General features: G+C 38.5%; 1 protein-coding gene across 1 annotated transcript in view; it reads right to left on the reverse strand.

Annotated features, from left to right (window-relative positions):
* The window catches only part of slit3 (slit homolog 3 (Drosophila)), a 246,885-nt gene that overhangs the window by 43,879 nt on the left and 186,348 nt on the right, over nt 1–16,658 (reverse strand). Inside the window, exons 10-17 of the mRNA XM_085415211.1 lie at nt 16,067–16,138; nt 15,196–15,267; nt 13,858–13,929; nt 10,797–10,940; nt 9,612–9,775; nt 5,501–5,651; nt 1,746–1,820; nt 38–181 (exon numbers count right to left, since the gene is read on the reverse strand). Coding sequence (XP_085271337.1) covers nt 38–181; nt 1,746–1,820; nt 5,501–5,651; nt 9,612–9,775; nt 10,797–10,940; nt 13,858–13,929; nt 15,196–15,267; nt 16,067–16,138 — 894 coding nt within the window. The remainder of the gene's footprint in view (nt 1–37; nt 182–1,745; nt 1,821–5,500; nt 5,652–9,611; nt 9,776–10,796; nt 10,941–13,857; nt 13,930–15,195; nt 15,268–16,066; nt 16,139–16,658) is intronic.

Consider the following 16,658-nt stretch of genomic DNA (forward strand, 5'->3'; position numbering starts at 1 on the left):
AAGTACACACATATACACTGCTGTGAACTATACTTACAGGGTTTTCAGGCCACTGAGGCCTCTGAACATGCGTCCCTGCAATCCGGTCAGCTTGTTCCCCGTTAGCAGCAGCTCCAAAACTCCACCTGCTCCATCAAATGCCCCTTCACGGATGTCTTTCAGTTTGTTGTTGCTCAGGTTGCTGCAGGAGAGATCACACAACATTCATAGCATTTTTACTTTTGTATTTAGATATTTTACCTGTACATGTTTGCTTGAGCCATCATGCATGTTTTTCTAACACAACCGACAGCAGCAACAAGATAATGGAAATGCAGGCGCGCAGCATTTTGAAGACACAGACATGCATGCAAAGCATTCCCAGTTTAATTGCAGTAATTAATCATGTCCCTTCAACTAATAAATGTTAACCTTCTTTTCTTTCATCTTAATATCCTTCTCTTAGACATTAGATATTCAGATAACAGAGCCTGCCATCACTATATCTGATAAAAAACACCAAGCGTGTTCAAATAAAACTAAAAGAACAAAGTGGTACAAACCAGTTAAAAATGGCTTCTTTCTCTCTTTCATGGACACAATAAAAGAAATGAAAAGGATGAGTGCTTGGCCTCAAAGACAATAATTGGGGATGATAGCTATCACACATACTGTAGTCTTCATTCATAGGTCAATTGTGTTTCCTATTATCGGGTTTACTGAAGATGAGAGAAGGTGGAGGATGAGACTGGAAAGACAGGTTTAAAAAAACGTGTAAAATAAAAACAAAAAAATGTGATAGCAAATGTAAGGATAACAGAAAATGTGAGGTAAGGTGAGGAGAAGCGAGGAAAGGAGAATAGGAGGAAGGAATTGAGAGAAGGAAAATGGAAATGAGAGCTCGCCAATCTATATTGTCAGTGACACTGCTAGATGGTTAGCAATTTCCTCTCCAATAAATCAACTTCTGGTCTCTGCTCTGTCTTTCTCTATCTCTCCCTAACACACACACACACACACACACACACACACACACACACACACACACACACACACACACACACACACACACACACACGAGCACAAACCTAGAGTAGTTTGTAGATAAGAACTGACTGTAAATCTGAACGAAGGCCCATCTTCTATTTCCATTTCATATTTGCTTCCTGCATACTTCCAATCCACCCTTCCCTTTTCTCCATCTCTGTGTTCCTCCCATCCTCTTGCCTGTGCTCAGTCGATCTTCTTCCGGTATCTCTACTATTTTACTTTCCTCTTTTCCTTTTTTCTTTTTTCTTCTTTCATTTTTCTCTTCAGTTTTACTTTTGGCTTCCAGTTTCATTCTCTTTCTTTATAACACCTGCTTATTTCTGTCATGAATATGGAATCAATCTCATCACTTATTATCAAAATAAAGAGTAAAAAAAGAAAGCCAAAGCCTATTGTATTCTCTTCAGATAAATAATACCTCCATTTTCTATGCCAGGTCCACTTTACATAATTTTTAGAGGAGTAAGACATTACTGGACTTATACATAATACAATATTAAATATATTAAATTAAATATTAAAACCTTTGAATCATATAATGGAAGTGCCTCTTTAAAAAAAAAAATAATTAAAATTAATAATAATAATAATAATAATAATAATAATAATTATATATATATATATATATATATATATATATATATATATATATATATATATATATATATATATATATATATATATATATATATATATATATACATACATACACTTACATTTTTCTCAAATTTGGCAGCTTCTTAAAAATCCCTGTAGCCTCCAGGACAGCAATCTCATTGTCGTTTAACCGCCTACAGAGAGGAAGATGGAGAAAGGGAGTTAGATTTTTATTCTTTCATGAAACAAACTGCTTTAGTGCACACAAGTGAATTTCTACATACACAGAGAAAAAAACAGGCAGAAAATAAGGGTGGGATGGCCACATGTAAGTTGAGAGGACTTCAGAGACTTTGCAAATATGATGCAACACAAAACAACACAGGGATGAAAAAAGAAAATCAGAAGAGAAGAGAAGAGCAATGAATCTTTTATATGTAGTCATCAATAGCCACACTGCCCTAAGCCAAGAGAAAACAGTTTGAGAGATAGGAAGCTAGACATCTGGTTTATTGAGGTAATTTGTACTAAAAGGGCGCTGCTAAAAGGATGCACTTTGTGTACGTGTATGTGTGAAAGCAGCAGAGCAAGAAAAATCCACGAAAGAAAGTGAAAGTTCAGCTCAAGGGGACAATTTGTAACGAGATATGAGGGGGTTCAAAGATGGATTGGCCTGGATAAACACAGACTGAAATAATACACTGAAAAGCCTGAAGTAGGTTCTGATGGTAGGAGAATGATGCCTCTTTTATTGCTGCGTTTATTTGCATATTTTGACAGTATCAAAAACACATCTGATCTCTTCATCATCTGATCTGGCCCCAATGTGGCCTGACAATGTACAGCACATTTAATAACGTGCCTATAATTCTCATAAGACTGATGTCATTCTTATTAAATGCTCCCAAGGCCGATGTCAATGATTTTTATGGCTAGCAGAAAGAGTCCCAAAGACAGACAGACGAGACAAAGAGAGCAAAAAGTATATAAGCCCTCAGCTGAACCACAGCCTCCCCTGATTTCCCCTGATAAGGCAGGTTACAGGCCATGAACTGACAGCTTGTGTGTTTGTTTCTGTGTGCTCACGATTGTGGCCTTCAGAAAATACTGGGTGGTTGTGTTCTTAAGGAAAAGGAAGGCTAGAGAGAGAAAAGGTGTAGAAAATACTAGAAACTCTGATGTGCCCTCTAACCAACCATAAAGGACAAAGTATACATTTCTGACATGACGTACCCTGGGGACGGATAGGGAGAAAAGGAGGGAGGATTGGCGAGGTTCACAGTGAGAAAAAGAACCAAAGAGAGAAAGAGAGACAGATAAATTGGGGGCTAATGGTCTGTGTAGTGCTGGCATTATTAGTTATCTAAAGTGGCAGCTGTGGCTGAATTCACCATCATACAACTAACCTCCATAAGTAATACTGTGACAACCATCCTGTGTGTGCCTTAATGCTGTAGTATCCCCATCCCCTGAAGCTTTTCTACATTACTATCTCACTGATAACCATAGCAGAAGCTCTCCATCCTTCTCCTGCATTTTAAAGCTGCAGGTGATTTAGCATTATTAGGTAAAACTTTTTTTTCTGTCTGGATTCCAATTTCCTCTTTCCTTAACTTACTGAATGTGTGATTAAGATTAGTCAAGGTGCTGAAAGTAAAATGAGCTGTTTTTAGCACAACACTTTTTTCTCGTGTTCTGAATCAAAAGTCAAAGATTGGCATGTATTTTATCGCTTAAAAGCAGTGGGGGTTTTTTCAAATCACATCATTATGTTTTATGTTAATTTTGCTATTTTTTCCCTGACAATCTCTATTAAATTACTTAACCTTTCTCTCTGAAGAGATAGTGCAAGCATACAACCTTCATATCATCACTTTTTTTCCTTTTTTAAAAAAAATCGGGAGTAGGTTGAAGCAAATGTTTCCTTTTTTTTCCTGGTTAGTGAAAAATATAATGATATGCTGATCCAAGTTCTTTTTTTCCATTAAGCTAGCCGTACTTTTCATACTGTAATAGCCTACTGGGACATGGTGGTAGGGCTGGGCCATATCATACCGTTCATGGTAATCCCGGTATAATGTTCGGCAACAATAAGAAAATGAAATATCGCAATAGAATATGGGTAAAACGCGCATGCGCAGTGCTTGAAATTGCTAGATGATGATGTGTTTCCCTCTTTGTGCACTGAAGCTGGCACGTTCCCTGAGTTTTTCCAGCAAGATGGTGCACCACCACATTATGGGTGCCAGGTCCGAGCATTCCTAGATGAACAGTTTCCTGGAAAGTGGATTGGTCATCGTGGGCCAGTTGAAAGGCCCCCAAGGTCTCCCGATCTGACCCCCTTAGACTTTTATCTTTGGGGTCATCTGAAGGCAATTGTCTATGGTGTGAAGATGTGAGATGTGCAGCACCTGAAACTACGGATACTGGATCCCTGTGCTGGCATTTCTCCTGCGGTGTTGCTATCAGTGTGTGAAGAGTGGGAGAAGAGGGTTGCATTGACAATCCAACACAATGGGCAGCACATTGAACACATTTTATAAGTGGTCAGAAACGTGTAAATAACTCATGAAAGAATAAAGTTACGTTGAAACCAAGCACACCATTGTTGTTCTTGTGACATTACCAATAAGTTTGATGTGTCACATGGCCCTCTTCCTATTGAAAAAACAAAAGTTATATCCAAGATGGCCGACTTCTAAATGGCCACCATGGTCACCACCCATCTTGAGGAGTTTGCCCCTCACATATACTAATGTGCCACAAACAGGACTTTAATATCACCAACCATTCCCAGGTTATTATGGTGTATCCATATAAATGGCCCACCCTGTATTACCGTATTGTGTGTGTATAACCTCTTTTTAAGTTTTGTGGATATTATACATGGTTATGCTGAGGATATGTCGGCCAATTTCCACTGGAAATGCCTTTTGGTTAAACTGTCAGCGAGGAATTTGCATTTGCACTGTTAAATTTTTATATATCTTTAATGCACATAAAAAACAGCTGCTTGTTTAAGTGAAAATACATTGATGATTTTTTTGGGTTTTTTTGCACTAATAAAGTTGTGGAGTTGTGAAGTATTTTGTCTAGTGTCAATTATATCGTCAGTTATATCGTTATCGCAAATTTTCAAATGTATAACGTGATAAATATTTTTGGTGATATCACCCTGCTCTACATGATGGCATATTGAAAAACCATGCATGAATCAAGGTAGATTTGGACCACGTTCCAAAAGCAGATCGTGATGTCTTGAAATGTGTTATTTAATTCAAAAAGTGAAAAAAAAAACACCTTTACTAATAAGAACCTGTCATTAGGAATTGCTTTAAAAAAAAAAACACCTTTCTGGTAATTATTACAGATTAACAGTCTAACTGTTGTAAATGTTTTTGTCTGTGTTTTAAAACCCACATGAAATCATACAGATATTACAGTATTCCTGTAGCGTTATCTGTTACTCATTTTTAAGCCAGAAAGTGAATGATCAATGGGACTATTCAGTATTCTAGTGTGAGACCCTTCACCAGACATGATGATGGCTCCTTTGGGACTTGGAGGGAGATGGAAAAGACTGCTAAAAATCAAGTGACATTCATGATAGAGAGAAGCAGAGAGAGACAAAAAGGACATGCATATGTGAGTTTTTGTCTTTCCATCTACACAGGCCTTAAAAACATTACTACTATTTCATGGCACACGATTGCCATATGTATAAGTGGGTGTTTTAGTCCGTGCATATGCTTCTAAAAACATGAAAAGCTTCTTTGAGATTTTGTGGTACGCGTTTTGTTTTACTGTTTCAGCTTTTTGAAGAGCTTGCACATATATGTATATCTATATAAAACAGTAAGGCCAGCTGACTTACAGGTCTGCGGTGTGTTCAGGGATGTGTGGCGGTATTCGGGTCAACTTGAGATTGGAGCAGTCAACCACTGTGCCTTCACAGCGACACTTCTCTGGACATACCAGGTCCTGGAAACATTCCCCACTCAGACGGCTGCGATAGTCCTCCTGACCTGCGGATCAGAATTTAGGGTAGAAAAGAAGAAAAAAAATGTAACTAGGAATAACAATGAAGAGGAAGACAGAAGAAAAAACAGCTAGGAAGAGAAGGGATGGAAAAAAGGAGGTAAATTATGGCAATAGCGAATAGGCACAAAGGGAGGAAAAAAGAGGAAAAAAGTTCAAATAAGACACCATGGACACAAGACTTCAAACTTATGTAAACATAATCCCATTTATATAATCATTTACATAATTTTATATTTAGAAAAACAAAAAGAAAATCAATATTTTTTGTTATTCTTCTCCCAGGCTATCTGGTTGAACTGTTTCCTGAGAAGTTTCATTGTTGGTAAAATTCTAGGACGGTCACAATTCAGTCAGAATGAGCAACACCAAAACAAAACTAGTCCATCTACTTAAAACAGCAGGCTGCAGTTGCTGCTACAGCTCTGTACTGCAAGCAGGCACGGGGCTGATTCAGGGAGCAGTAATTATGCATGGCCGCTGCTGTAAATCAAGTTAACGAACAGATATCCAGGTGGGTTTATGGAATCACCTTGTAGGTAAATGTGGTTTAACCCCGGATGTTTTTGTTTAACAAGGTGAGCCAGAGACCACTTCTGTTATTTAGATATAATATGAGCAGATATTATTTATGACTGCGAGTGCCTGTAGAATAGACCCGGTTTGCATCATGCAGCACGTGCGTTCATGCATCACATACTGTACTCTCATTATAGTTCACGCCGTTATCATTATCTTTTTTTCTTCCTCCTGTTCTCTCTTTGTTTATCCATCTGCTCTCTGTCAATGTAATCTTTCCTTCATTTTACTACTCTTCATTCTTGCATTGGCACAAAGTATTCGCTGCCTCCAGTCTGTTTTCATGACTCATTTGCTCATTGTTAAACAACTAAGACCACCTATTGAAGGTTTTCTTTTCTTTTTTCTGCAAATGATCAGTGCCCTTCAAGTGATGTCTATCTTTTGAGAGACATGGCTAGCTTCTTTCAATGGAAGAAATATTTTGCAATATTGTCTCTGGGCTGTCTCTAACCTTGTTGGTTAAGTTGGGTAAGCTGACAGAGAGCAAAGAGCAAGGGAAAGTTCGGATGAAAGGGAAAGAGAATAATAAAGGGGAATTAAGCAAAGACCGGAAGGTGGGTTTTTATCATCTTAATAATAGTAATGGCTGAATTTTTCTTAGCAGACACACGGGTGAGAGGTGTGTAGGGCTAGAGAGGTGATGGAATATTTGTGCAATCATGTGGCTTTGGAATAATTGGAATAATTGGGAAAACTTCACATGGACGTCCTCCTCAAGTTAGAGACAGAACATGTAAAGTCTGAGATACTTTTGTTGTAGAGCGCACACACAAATACATATCAGATAAAGTACATATCTGGCTGATGGCAGTCGAGAAAGTTTAATGGTAAAAATTCAAGTATTATATATGTTTTTTTATCTTGCATTAAATTTTTAATAAGGTTGTAAATACTTGCTGCTATCCAACTTAAGAGAGAGCTGGATAAGCTGGAAAAAGGGACTAGTTCTTTTCTACTCAACTTGAGTTGTGTACTGGAAAGAGAAACCAGTGTTGTTTCTACATACTGAGAGACAAAAAAAATCTTGTCTGCAGCATCAGTTTTGTTTCCACATTCCAACCCAAAATCATAGAAACACATCAAAGCTGGCAGAACAAACAAAAACCAGAGGAAAATGGGGCTATCTAAGGAGCACATGAATGCACAATAAGCCATGCTAACCACTGAAACACTGACATGCGATCGGAGAATCTAAATGTGAAGAAAACAAGCATTCATTGTAATGTGCTTTGAAGCATTACAAGGAGATGTTTCCAGAGCACAATGACAAAAGTAGGAGCATCTGTTTAAATGCAATTTTAGAGTTCAAATTTATGCTTGCAGTTTTGCAATCAAGGTGAACTGCGAAATGTGGATGTTTCTCAATTCACTTAAATGTACCCTGTGGAGTTTTTGAGCCAGAGTGTCACCATAAAGATTTTATTTAAAAATGTGTCTACTTCTGGTTTGTGTTGTGCAAGTGCACAGTATCACGAGTACACATGGGTGCACACTGGCAATTTAGTTCAGACCTACTGACCAATTAAGTTTTGGAGCAGGCAAAACAATAAAAGACAAAAAGAAGAAAAAGACCGAGAATAAATTGAAAGCTACATACAAACAGATAATACTTGGAAATAAACACCCACTTGAATTGTGTTGGTTTACAAGAAAACTCCACAGGGCATCACAATGAGATAAGCAAGAGAAAACTAGTAGGTGTTGATAGTCAGCCCTGATTGTATTTTAATGTCAAATGTCAGTTTATGACTCATTTATTTCAACCACAGTCATACTCACATATTACAAGCCCTACAGATAAATGCAAACAAGGTTAAATGTTTGACCCAGTTTTTGCTCCAAGGTGTGTGATTGGCTGGGAGAGGCAGGTAGGTGTGTGCTAGGCGGTCCCTGGCGCTTGACGGAACCATGTGATGTTACAGTAGGCGGGGCCACATGGTTAGATCAAGCACAAGAGACAGCTGCACAAGAACCAATCAAAATGCAGGTCCACACAGGAGGAAGTTGGGGCAACAGAGAGCTGCACCAATCAGTCAGGGGGCAGGGTCCATACTGGACAGGAGAGGCAACAGACAGCCGCAGATCCACACAGGGAGGGTGGCAGGATCAGAGCACTGCCCACCAATAGCAAGAATATCCACAAAGGTCCAGAGAGGAAGAGGAGATGCAGGGAGAGGCATGGGACTGCAGAGAGGAAGGGCCAAAGCAAAGACGACAGCCATAACCAAGTTTAGGGGAATTTGTAATCTGGTTATCTTGATTATTATCTACCTCAATGGGCAGAGCACAAACATTAAGAGATTGAATACCACTGAGATATTAAGCTAAAAATATAGGATGTGTGCCCACGCCACCACAAGCACTTTGGATAAAACCTCTTGCCATTTAATGGTATTGGTTATGCTGTTAATGGTGTGTCCATTTGATCCTGGGAACACACCATTTCACAGAGCAGAAGGGGTGACTATGTTATGTCAAAAAATATCCACTCTTCCAGGCAGACTTTTTATGGCACATTGACAGATGCTGTGATGGTTGCAGTAAAAACAATCATTCTGGTGCTTAAAAAGTTGCTTTTGATCAACTTTTTCAGCTCTTCTGCAAATTTGAGGTTTTAGATATAAAACAAAGCATTAATAATAGGGTGTCGCCCTTGATAACAAGACGCTGGTCTGCTAGAAAAAGCAAAGGAGATTCTCACTACAGTGTGTATGCTTTACTTATACTGTCTAAATTGGTGATTTGCCTAAAACCAGTTTGACACAACAGAGCTTCAAGGATTATAATTTTCCAGTACTAGTATTTATGACAGGAACAAACAGTGTGGAAAAAGCCACTACAGATAAGCAGTTTTGATGTTTAGTGTAGCCACACACAGCTAGATAGACACACACACATAATTTCGTTCACACAAGTGAGCAATCACAGTCTGTGGATAGTCCCTGCTGAGTTAGTTATTGTGCTGCGTCATACTGAATTGGTCTGTGTTGTAATTAGTGAAACCCATGGCTCCTATCAAAGGAAATAAGAGCAAGACAACACTACCACAGAGACAAGAACTGTGGGTGTGTGTCTGTTTAGTAGTTGTTTTCGGTTTTTATTTATGCACTTTTAATACTTCATATATTTGTAATGCTTCAATTGTGAAATGTGACATTTCAAGTATAACCTGATTGATTTACATCTGTTTTTCAGGCATGCTTACCTGCATTTTTTCTTTAGCTGTGTGCTCTGCTTGGATAGATTCTCTTTACATATATACAACTAAAATCTGGGGGAATCCATAGCTAGGTTTGCAAAACAATTTTGTGTATACATTTTGGATACATGATTGGCTTGTATATCAGTGTAAAGTCATCTCCTACCTGTGCACCTGAACTTCTTTCCCTTCACCTGGCTTATTCGTTTGTTAGCCAGCCTTCTGGGGTGGCTGCAGCGTGCTCCGCTTGTCTCAATTGGGTTGTCAAACAGGTAGTCTGCCAGCCACTTCAGGTGACAGTCACACATAAAGGGATTCTGGGCCAGATGACTGAAAAAGAAAAAGGACCAAGGACAGAGTGGAAGCTTGATTTGTAGAAAAAAGAATCTCAAGCTTACTACAGTTGCCTGAGATTTCGGGTTTGGATAAATATACTGAATACTGTCTTCTACAGAAAAATTACAATTCAACTCATCATTTGTTGCATTTCTTTTCCCATCCAAAGGCACATGTTTTCCAAGAGAGCTACTCTTGCATTAAGTGAGTTATTTTACGTTTCAAGCAGCTGAGAGCGTTATGAGAAGAATTTTATAGCTATCATTAACACTAATAACCTTCATTAATTAACCAACAGAAGACCATAGATACTTAATGAAGGCCCAGTTTTCTAAATAGATTTTTTTCAATTATCATCTCTATACATCTTTTCGTTCAGTCACAGTAGGGGAAACAGTGGTTGGAGATCATAGAACGACCAAAGTTATCAGCAATCGTGTGCTGATAACAGGAAACAATTGCAAGTAGTTGCAGCAGTTTCCTGAATACGAACAAATTCAGTGCAATCAGCAGACAACTGTCGATTCTTTCTAGTCAAGTAGGTTACTGCCCTGTTTTTACTTTTGCGGTGTCAACTAACCGGTGAAAATGTTATTCTTAAGTCTAAACTGATATTAGATGAGAAACGACAGATGTTGCAGTAAAAACCCTTGGTGAAAAAGCGGCTGGCTATTTCAGAAGCCCAGTGTACTGAGAATGAAAAAATCACATATCAAAACACTTGCCAGCGTATCAGTCCAATCTAGGTGCAGCAATTTCCAGCAACTTTCGCCAGCTATTCCTCTGGGATCTTAAGGCATTCCCAGGGCTGAAGGGACATATAATCCCTCCTGTATAATCTGCATCGGCCCTGCTGTCTCCTCCATCTGAACATGCATGGAATATCTCACTAGTAAGGCATCTAAGCAGTCTATTGTCAATTCATTTATGTCAGCATATTAATTATTGATTCAACTGATAGCAGCAGCTCTATTTAAGACACCAAAATGATGTAAAACAACATATATGAACTTACAGAGTCTTGATAGAGCGCAGAGGGGTGAACAGTCCTTTACTGATGGTTTGCAGCTTGTTGTCATATAATGACAGGAGATTGAGGTTCTGTAGGTCTTGAAAGGTGTTGACTCTCAAACAGTTAATTTTGTTGGCATTGAGCAATCTGAAATGCAAAGAAGAGCCATTAACATTTGCTATTCATCTGCCTCTGTTTTGTTTATTTGGCTGTATTATCTGTGCTCAAGACAAACAAAAGATAAACGCACACATCGATAATGAGAATTCATTTTTCTCAGATGCATCTCAAATGCAAAACCACTATTTTCCTCTCCTGTCATCTACTCACTATTTCATCCTCTGTCCCTTACCAAACTCACCCCTCCCTTCCCTACATACTCATGATTATACTTTTTCTCGATGTGACACATACATTTGAAAATTGCAGTTTTATACTTTCTCTTCTGGAGCAGGAGGGGAATATCCACCGTTGGGTGTGTGAGTGTAATACCTTGTTTTGATGGGAGAGACAGATGGTGAAAGGAGGGAAAGGCAGGAGGAAGAATGGATACAGGGTGGTGGAAATAATGGAGTGAGACAGTGAAGGGACAGGTGAAAATTTAATTTGGACTGACACAGATATATATATTTAAGCGAACGTGGCTGACAAGCAAAATGGAGGAGAGAGGCAATGGGAAATGAGAAATGTGATAGAAGGATTAAGTAAATGACAGAAAAGTTTTCACCTCTACCTTCTCTCCATCTTGCTGTCTTTTCATATCTACACGTCATTAGCTGATATTTCCAAGTTGTCAGCTTTTCCCTGTATTTCCACCTTTCCTCTTTTCTTGCTTCGGGTCTGTCTCAGTCTCCACTTTTCCTCTTCTTTCACCCTCCCCACCTCTTGTCTTTTGTTACATTCTTTTTTCTCTGTCACACACTAAACAGTCTACTTTTTCCCTTTCTTTCCCTGACAGGTAACTAACTTGGTGCTTGGTAAGGCAGTTCATTCTCAAACCACTCTAACGAGTGCCTGTACTGGCACATCTAATTTATGCATATACACACACACATACACACTCGCAGGTGATACATGCACACGTGCTGCTCTGCGACATATCCACGCCTCATTAGGCGGCTCACAGGGGGAACTAATTACTTGAAACCGCACCAGTAAAACAAAGCAGCCCAGAGATTGTAAACAGACCAGTAGCTATATAAAGCAATAAACACATCTTTGCAGTCATAGGTTAACATGATGCTCTATTCTATTCAAGAGTGAAAGCTGAATGTAATTTATAATTATTACACTATGTGAGTGAATCTTGACAAACTGACTGCCTTCAGAGACATGAGAGGTTTTTGTGTCAGTGGTGAAATATTAAAAGGCATTTCTTCCATTCACCTGCTGAGTGAGTGCTAGAATGTTTCAATACGTGAGTATTAGCTAATCATTCAGTTTGTTATACACATGCACAACAATGGGACTGAATCATCCTGTAAATGGACAATGCATACATGCATGAAGAAATATAAGGAAATGCTCTTTCCAATTTGAGTTGTTCATTGATAACAGTGTCACATACTGGTTGACACAAAAAGCACAAATTTGATCTCCCAGTAGTTATTTCTGCTCTTCTAATATTTCCTGCATGTATACATTTGTTCATATCTGTCTTCTTTCCAATGTCTACGTCAGTTTCACTCCTCATCCAGCCATCCATTAATTTATCTATCCATCCACATCTGCCCACCCCCTTTCCCTCTCTCTTTCTCTCTTACTATGCACCATGCATCCAAATGATCCACCTAAGCCTGTAAAAGGTGTTTGTGGGTTAGGCTCACTCGTCCTCATTCTCTTTGCCTCGCTTCACTTTACGATGGAAAAGCCCAGAACATTAGCAGTTTCTGCAGTGGACTGCGGCATTTCCGAGGACCATATGCCACATACAGTACTTATGTAGCTGTTATAGAATTTTTTACTGCATGTTGAACCAGCAGCTGCAGTTTGAATCTGTGCCCATGAGGAATTATTCAGAATTAATAGTTTCCCCCCTACAATACGTAAGATAACAAGAACTGTGGGAGATTACAGTTCGTATTGCAGCACACCAATTTATTTGTTTCATACTTAGCATTTTATACTGACATACACAGATAAATGACAGTTCAAAGGTTAATCGTGGAAGACAACATTCCATAGTAGCTGTTACTGCACAATAGTGAATAACATCGACCCATACCATTGGCCTTAGCTGTGATAATTGTCCAGAGGTGGATACGGACTGCTGATGCCAAATTAGTAAATCACCATAACCAGGGAAAATTAAGTACACTTCATATAAATGTAGTAATTTCTGCCTATTATGCTCCACTGAAACCAATTAATGCCAATTGGAATTGCAAAAAAAAAAAAAAAATGCAGTTCCACAGATGGCCACTTCAGAAGTATGTCAACCTGAAGTGACAAACTCTGGGACCAAAACACAGCAGTTCTCCTAAAGGCCACCTGATGCTGGCGTCAAGAGCACCAATACCTGCAGACTGCTGTGGTTTTATAATGCATCCTGGAGGTGTTCCAATAATGCTTACAGTTAGAAGCATTGCCTCTTTAATTGCCAGGTGTGCTAAACTCGCTGTAGCAAACTACTGCTGTATTCTAGGCCTGATAATTCAAATCACTGAACTGGACCCCTCATTCATGTTGGTGCATTTTGGAGTATTTTTAATTGAGTTGTCTTTTAAATTGACTGGCTGCACAGGGCTATAATGGACCTCCTTATTTATTTTTTTATAGTTTATTTGGCCAAATATTGTCATGTTTGGCTTCAAACAATAAAAAAAGAAAAGTAAAATCAGACATTTTACATGTTTACTGGTTGATATTTAGTAAAAGAAACTGAAGCTGTTTGAACATTTGGCTCAAACTGTATACAATGTTTCCTCAGTAGTTCATTCTTTATTGGGGTGTTATTATGATTTCGTATTTTTATTATTTTATATACTGCCCAGTGTATTTTTTGGATACCACACACATGCATCCAGCCACACACAGAACAACAGACCAGACAGACGATACTTACAGTAGCTGCAGGGAAACCAGTCCATCAAATATTCCCTTGGGCAGTTCGGTGATCTTATTGCCATATAGTACCCTGAAATGGACAAATTACATGACTTTAAAGCCTTGAGACTTATGTGATGTGAAGTCCGACGTGTGGCCTAATAAAATATTTTTATTGGTCCTCCAGAGTTTCCCTGCTGATTCTCTTATTTTGAGAACATTCTGGGAGTTTTGGTGATGCTACTGAAAGAAGATATCCTGTACACATTTCTGAGACACATCACCCTAAGTCCAATTTTTAAATAGCTTACTGTGTTAATGTTGTTGATCAATGGAGAGCTATAGATTTTTGGTCTTTGTTTAAGTTAAGAATTGAAAAATTGTTTCAGCCAGTAACAGAAAAGAACACTTAGTCTACCTGAAAACATCTAAATAATAAAATCTGCAGATACACTCGATTCGCCAACTACTTGAAATGACACTGTAAACTAAAATACCCTCATTGTTATTATTGTATTTCTTAGCCTGACCCATCTTCCATTAAATTACAACTATTCAGCTCTCCAAAAGGCAAGAAAGACGCTCAGTGCATCTCCTAGGAATGAAAAAGTCATCATGTTCACTCAACTGGAAAAACTATTTTAGTTGGAAGAACTGAAATTGTGTTGCAATCAAAGACAAAAAGCTGTCTGTTTCCAGTGGAAACCATTTTTTTAAACTTCTGTCAGATGAAAACATGGACATCACAGTCACGTTGAAACTAAGGCTTTTCTCACTATGCATACTGCTTTTTACAATTGATCTCATTTATTAGTCAAAGACCGAAATTAGGTTTGAGATGTGCTTCCAGTTGCAGTTGCATAATTTAAGTCACTGGAACAGTTGTATGTGTTGTAACCTTGTGCTTGAGCAGGACTCCAGTGCAGAGGTTTAGCCTCCCAGTGACATTCCTGCGTATGTGTGTGTAAGTGCGTGTGCTTGTTTGTGCATATACATGTTCAGTCGTAACACCCAGTAGGGTTCACCTTGTCTGCCCCTTCTTGTCTGTCTCATTTTCATGCTCCAGATTGATTCAAATTAAACTGTCCTTCATGTTCTTATCACTTTCACCCTCAGAGACAGACACACACAGACATAGTGAGTGATCACAGACATGCACAATTGCACACACAACAACATATTCACAGATGCACGTACAGAACATACACACATTCGGCTGCACTGTGTTCCCCTTGTCAGCATCAACTGTGACAACATTTTTATTTGCTTAATGTCTGGAAATGCAATTACTTTTCTGTCTGGATGTGTGTTTGTGTACATGTCTGTGTCCGTTTACATGCACATGTGTCATACTTACAATGAGGTGAGTGAGCGAAGGCCACTGAAAGCATCGGCAGCAATGTCAGAAATCTGGTTCTTACTCAAGTCACTGGGGAGAAAGAGTGGGAGAGTGTGTGTGTGTGTGAGATTACTCTAATACACAGCAATGGGGTTCATTTTTGTGCGAATGTCCTAGAACTGTATGAAAAATGATTATGCGAGAGTGCATCAGCAGAGGTCATGGCACGGGGACAAGAGTAAGAAAGAGGGGACTGAATATATAAGTAAATGAGGGCAAGCGAGAAAATGGAAGCAGTGACATGTTAAGTGCAGTTCATGTCAGTCAGTTTTGACTGTTGTAAGATATATTGTTAAACACTGCTGCTGAGGAGAGGCGGGTGAATAACCTTGTAACCTTGCACGTGTTTAGCATTTTCGGGCATCTGCATGATAACAACTTTTCCACTATTAATCTTTATATCTGTATGACTGTGTACATAGTATATTAGTTATTAGTTATATTAGTTTCTGTCATAATTTGGTAAGATGATGGTTGAGGAAAAACCTCAATCATAGGTCCTTATAGTGAGGTATAATGATTCTGGTATTTCTTAATCTTACTTGAAAATCTAGTAGTGGGCTTTTTAAAGCTTTTTAAAGCCTTTGTGTACATATGCAATTTTTCAGTGGTTAATTGGCCTTTTTTATATCTATTTACAACACTTATACCATTCAGTCATGGCATAATAACACTAAGATTAGCGATCATAAAAAATATCTTAGAAAGTAGACATTTGTTTAGAATGTAGTTTGCCTAAAACTTGTTTAATATATTGAACATTATTATTTAATACTTGTGTGTATTTGCATGTGTTTAGATGTATGCAGGTCGTTCCAGACAGACTCACATCCTCTTGAGTTTCTTGTAGGCAGAAAAGGCTCCAGCAGGGACACTTTTAATCAAGTTCTGCTCCAGACGACTGTAGAGAGAGAGAGGAACAGAGACAGGAATAAAAATAGAGAAATGGAGAAGATATTTAAACTTTTTAATTACTGAAAAGATCATTTACGTCAACATAAAAAGGAACATTAAATTATGAATTTCCAATACATATATATCAACTGGACACAGTAAGCTCGTTTTTTCTACTTCCAAGGTTATAATAAAGTCCTGTTTAGCCGCCACCAAAGCCAAACGCAAGTGCACAAAAAGTTCAAAAGGTGGCTGTTCCAATCAACATCTACAAAATATTTCTGCAGGTGAGTCAGTGCTTTATAGCAGATGCGGGCCAAGGTCGCTCAGTGTGAAATGTTGTCTTGAGTTTTACAGCTCAGCAGTAATGTGTTTACATAGAGTCATTCTGATGTGAGTGTAGAAGAAGAAAAAGGCTCTGATGAAAATCTGGACTACTGACAACAAAACTTGTAGTTCTAATGAAATTAAGGCCAAAGGGGCAGTATGTAATGAGATATGATGAATGGGAACTGAAACATTAAAAT

The sequence above is a fragment of the Rhamphochromis longiceps genome, linkage group LG2 (assembly GCF_057381845.1).
Source record: "Rhamphochromis longiceps isolate RC_006_pf linkage group LG2, R_longiceps_female_GT1.1, whole genome shotgun sequence".
NCBI lineage: Eukaryota > Metazoa > Chordata > Actinopteri > Cichliformes > Cichlidae > Rhamphochromis > Rhamphochromis longiceps.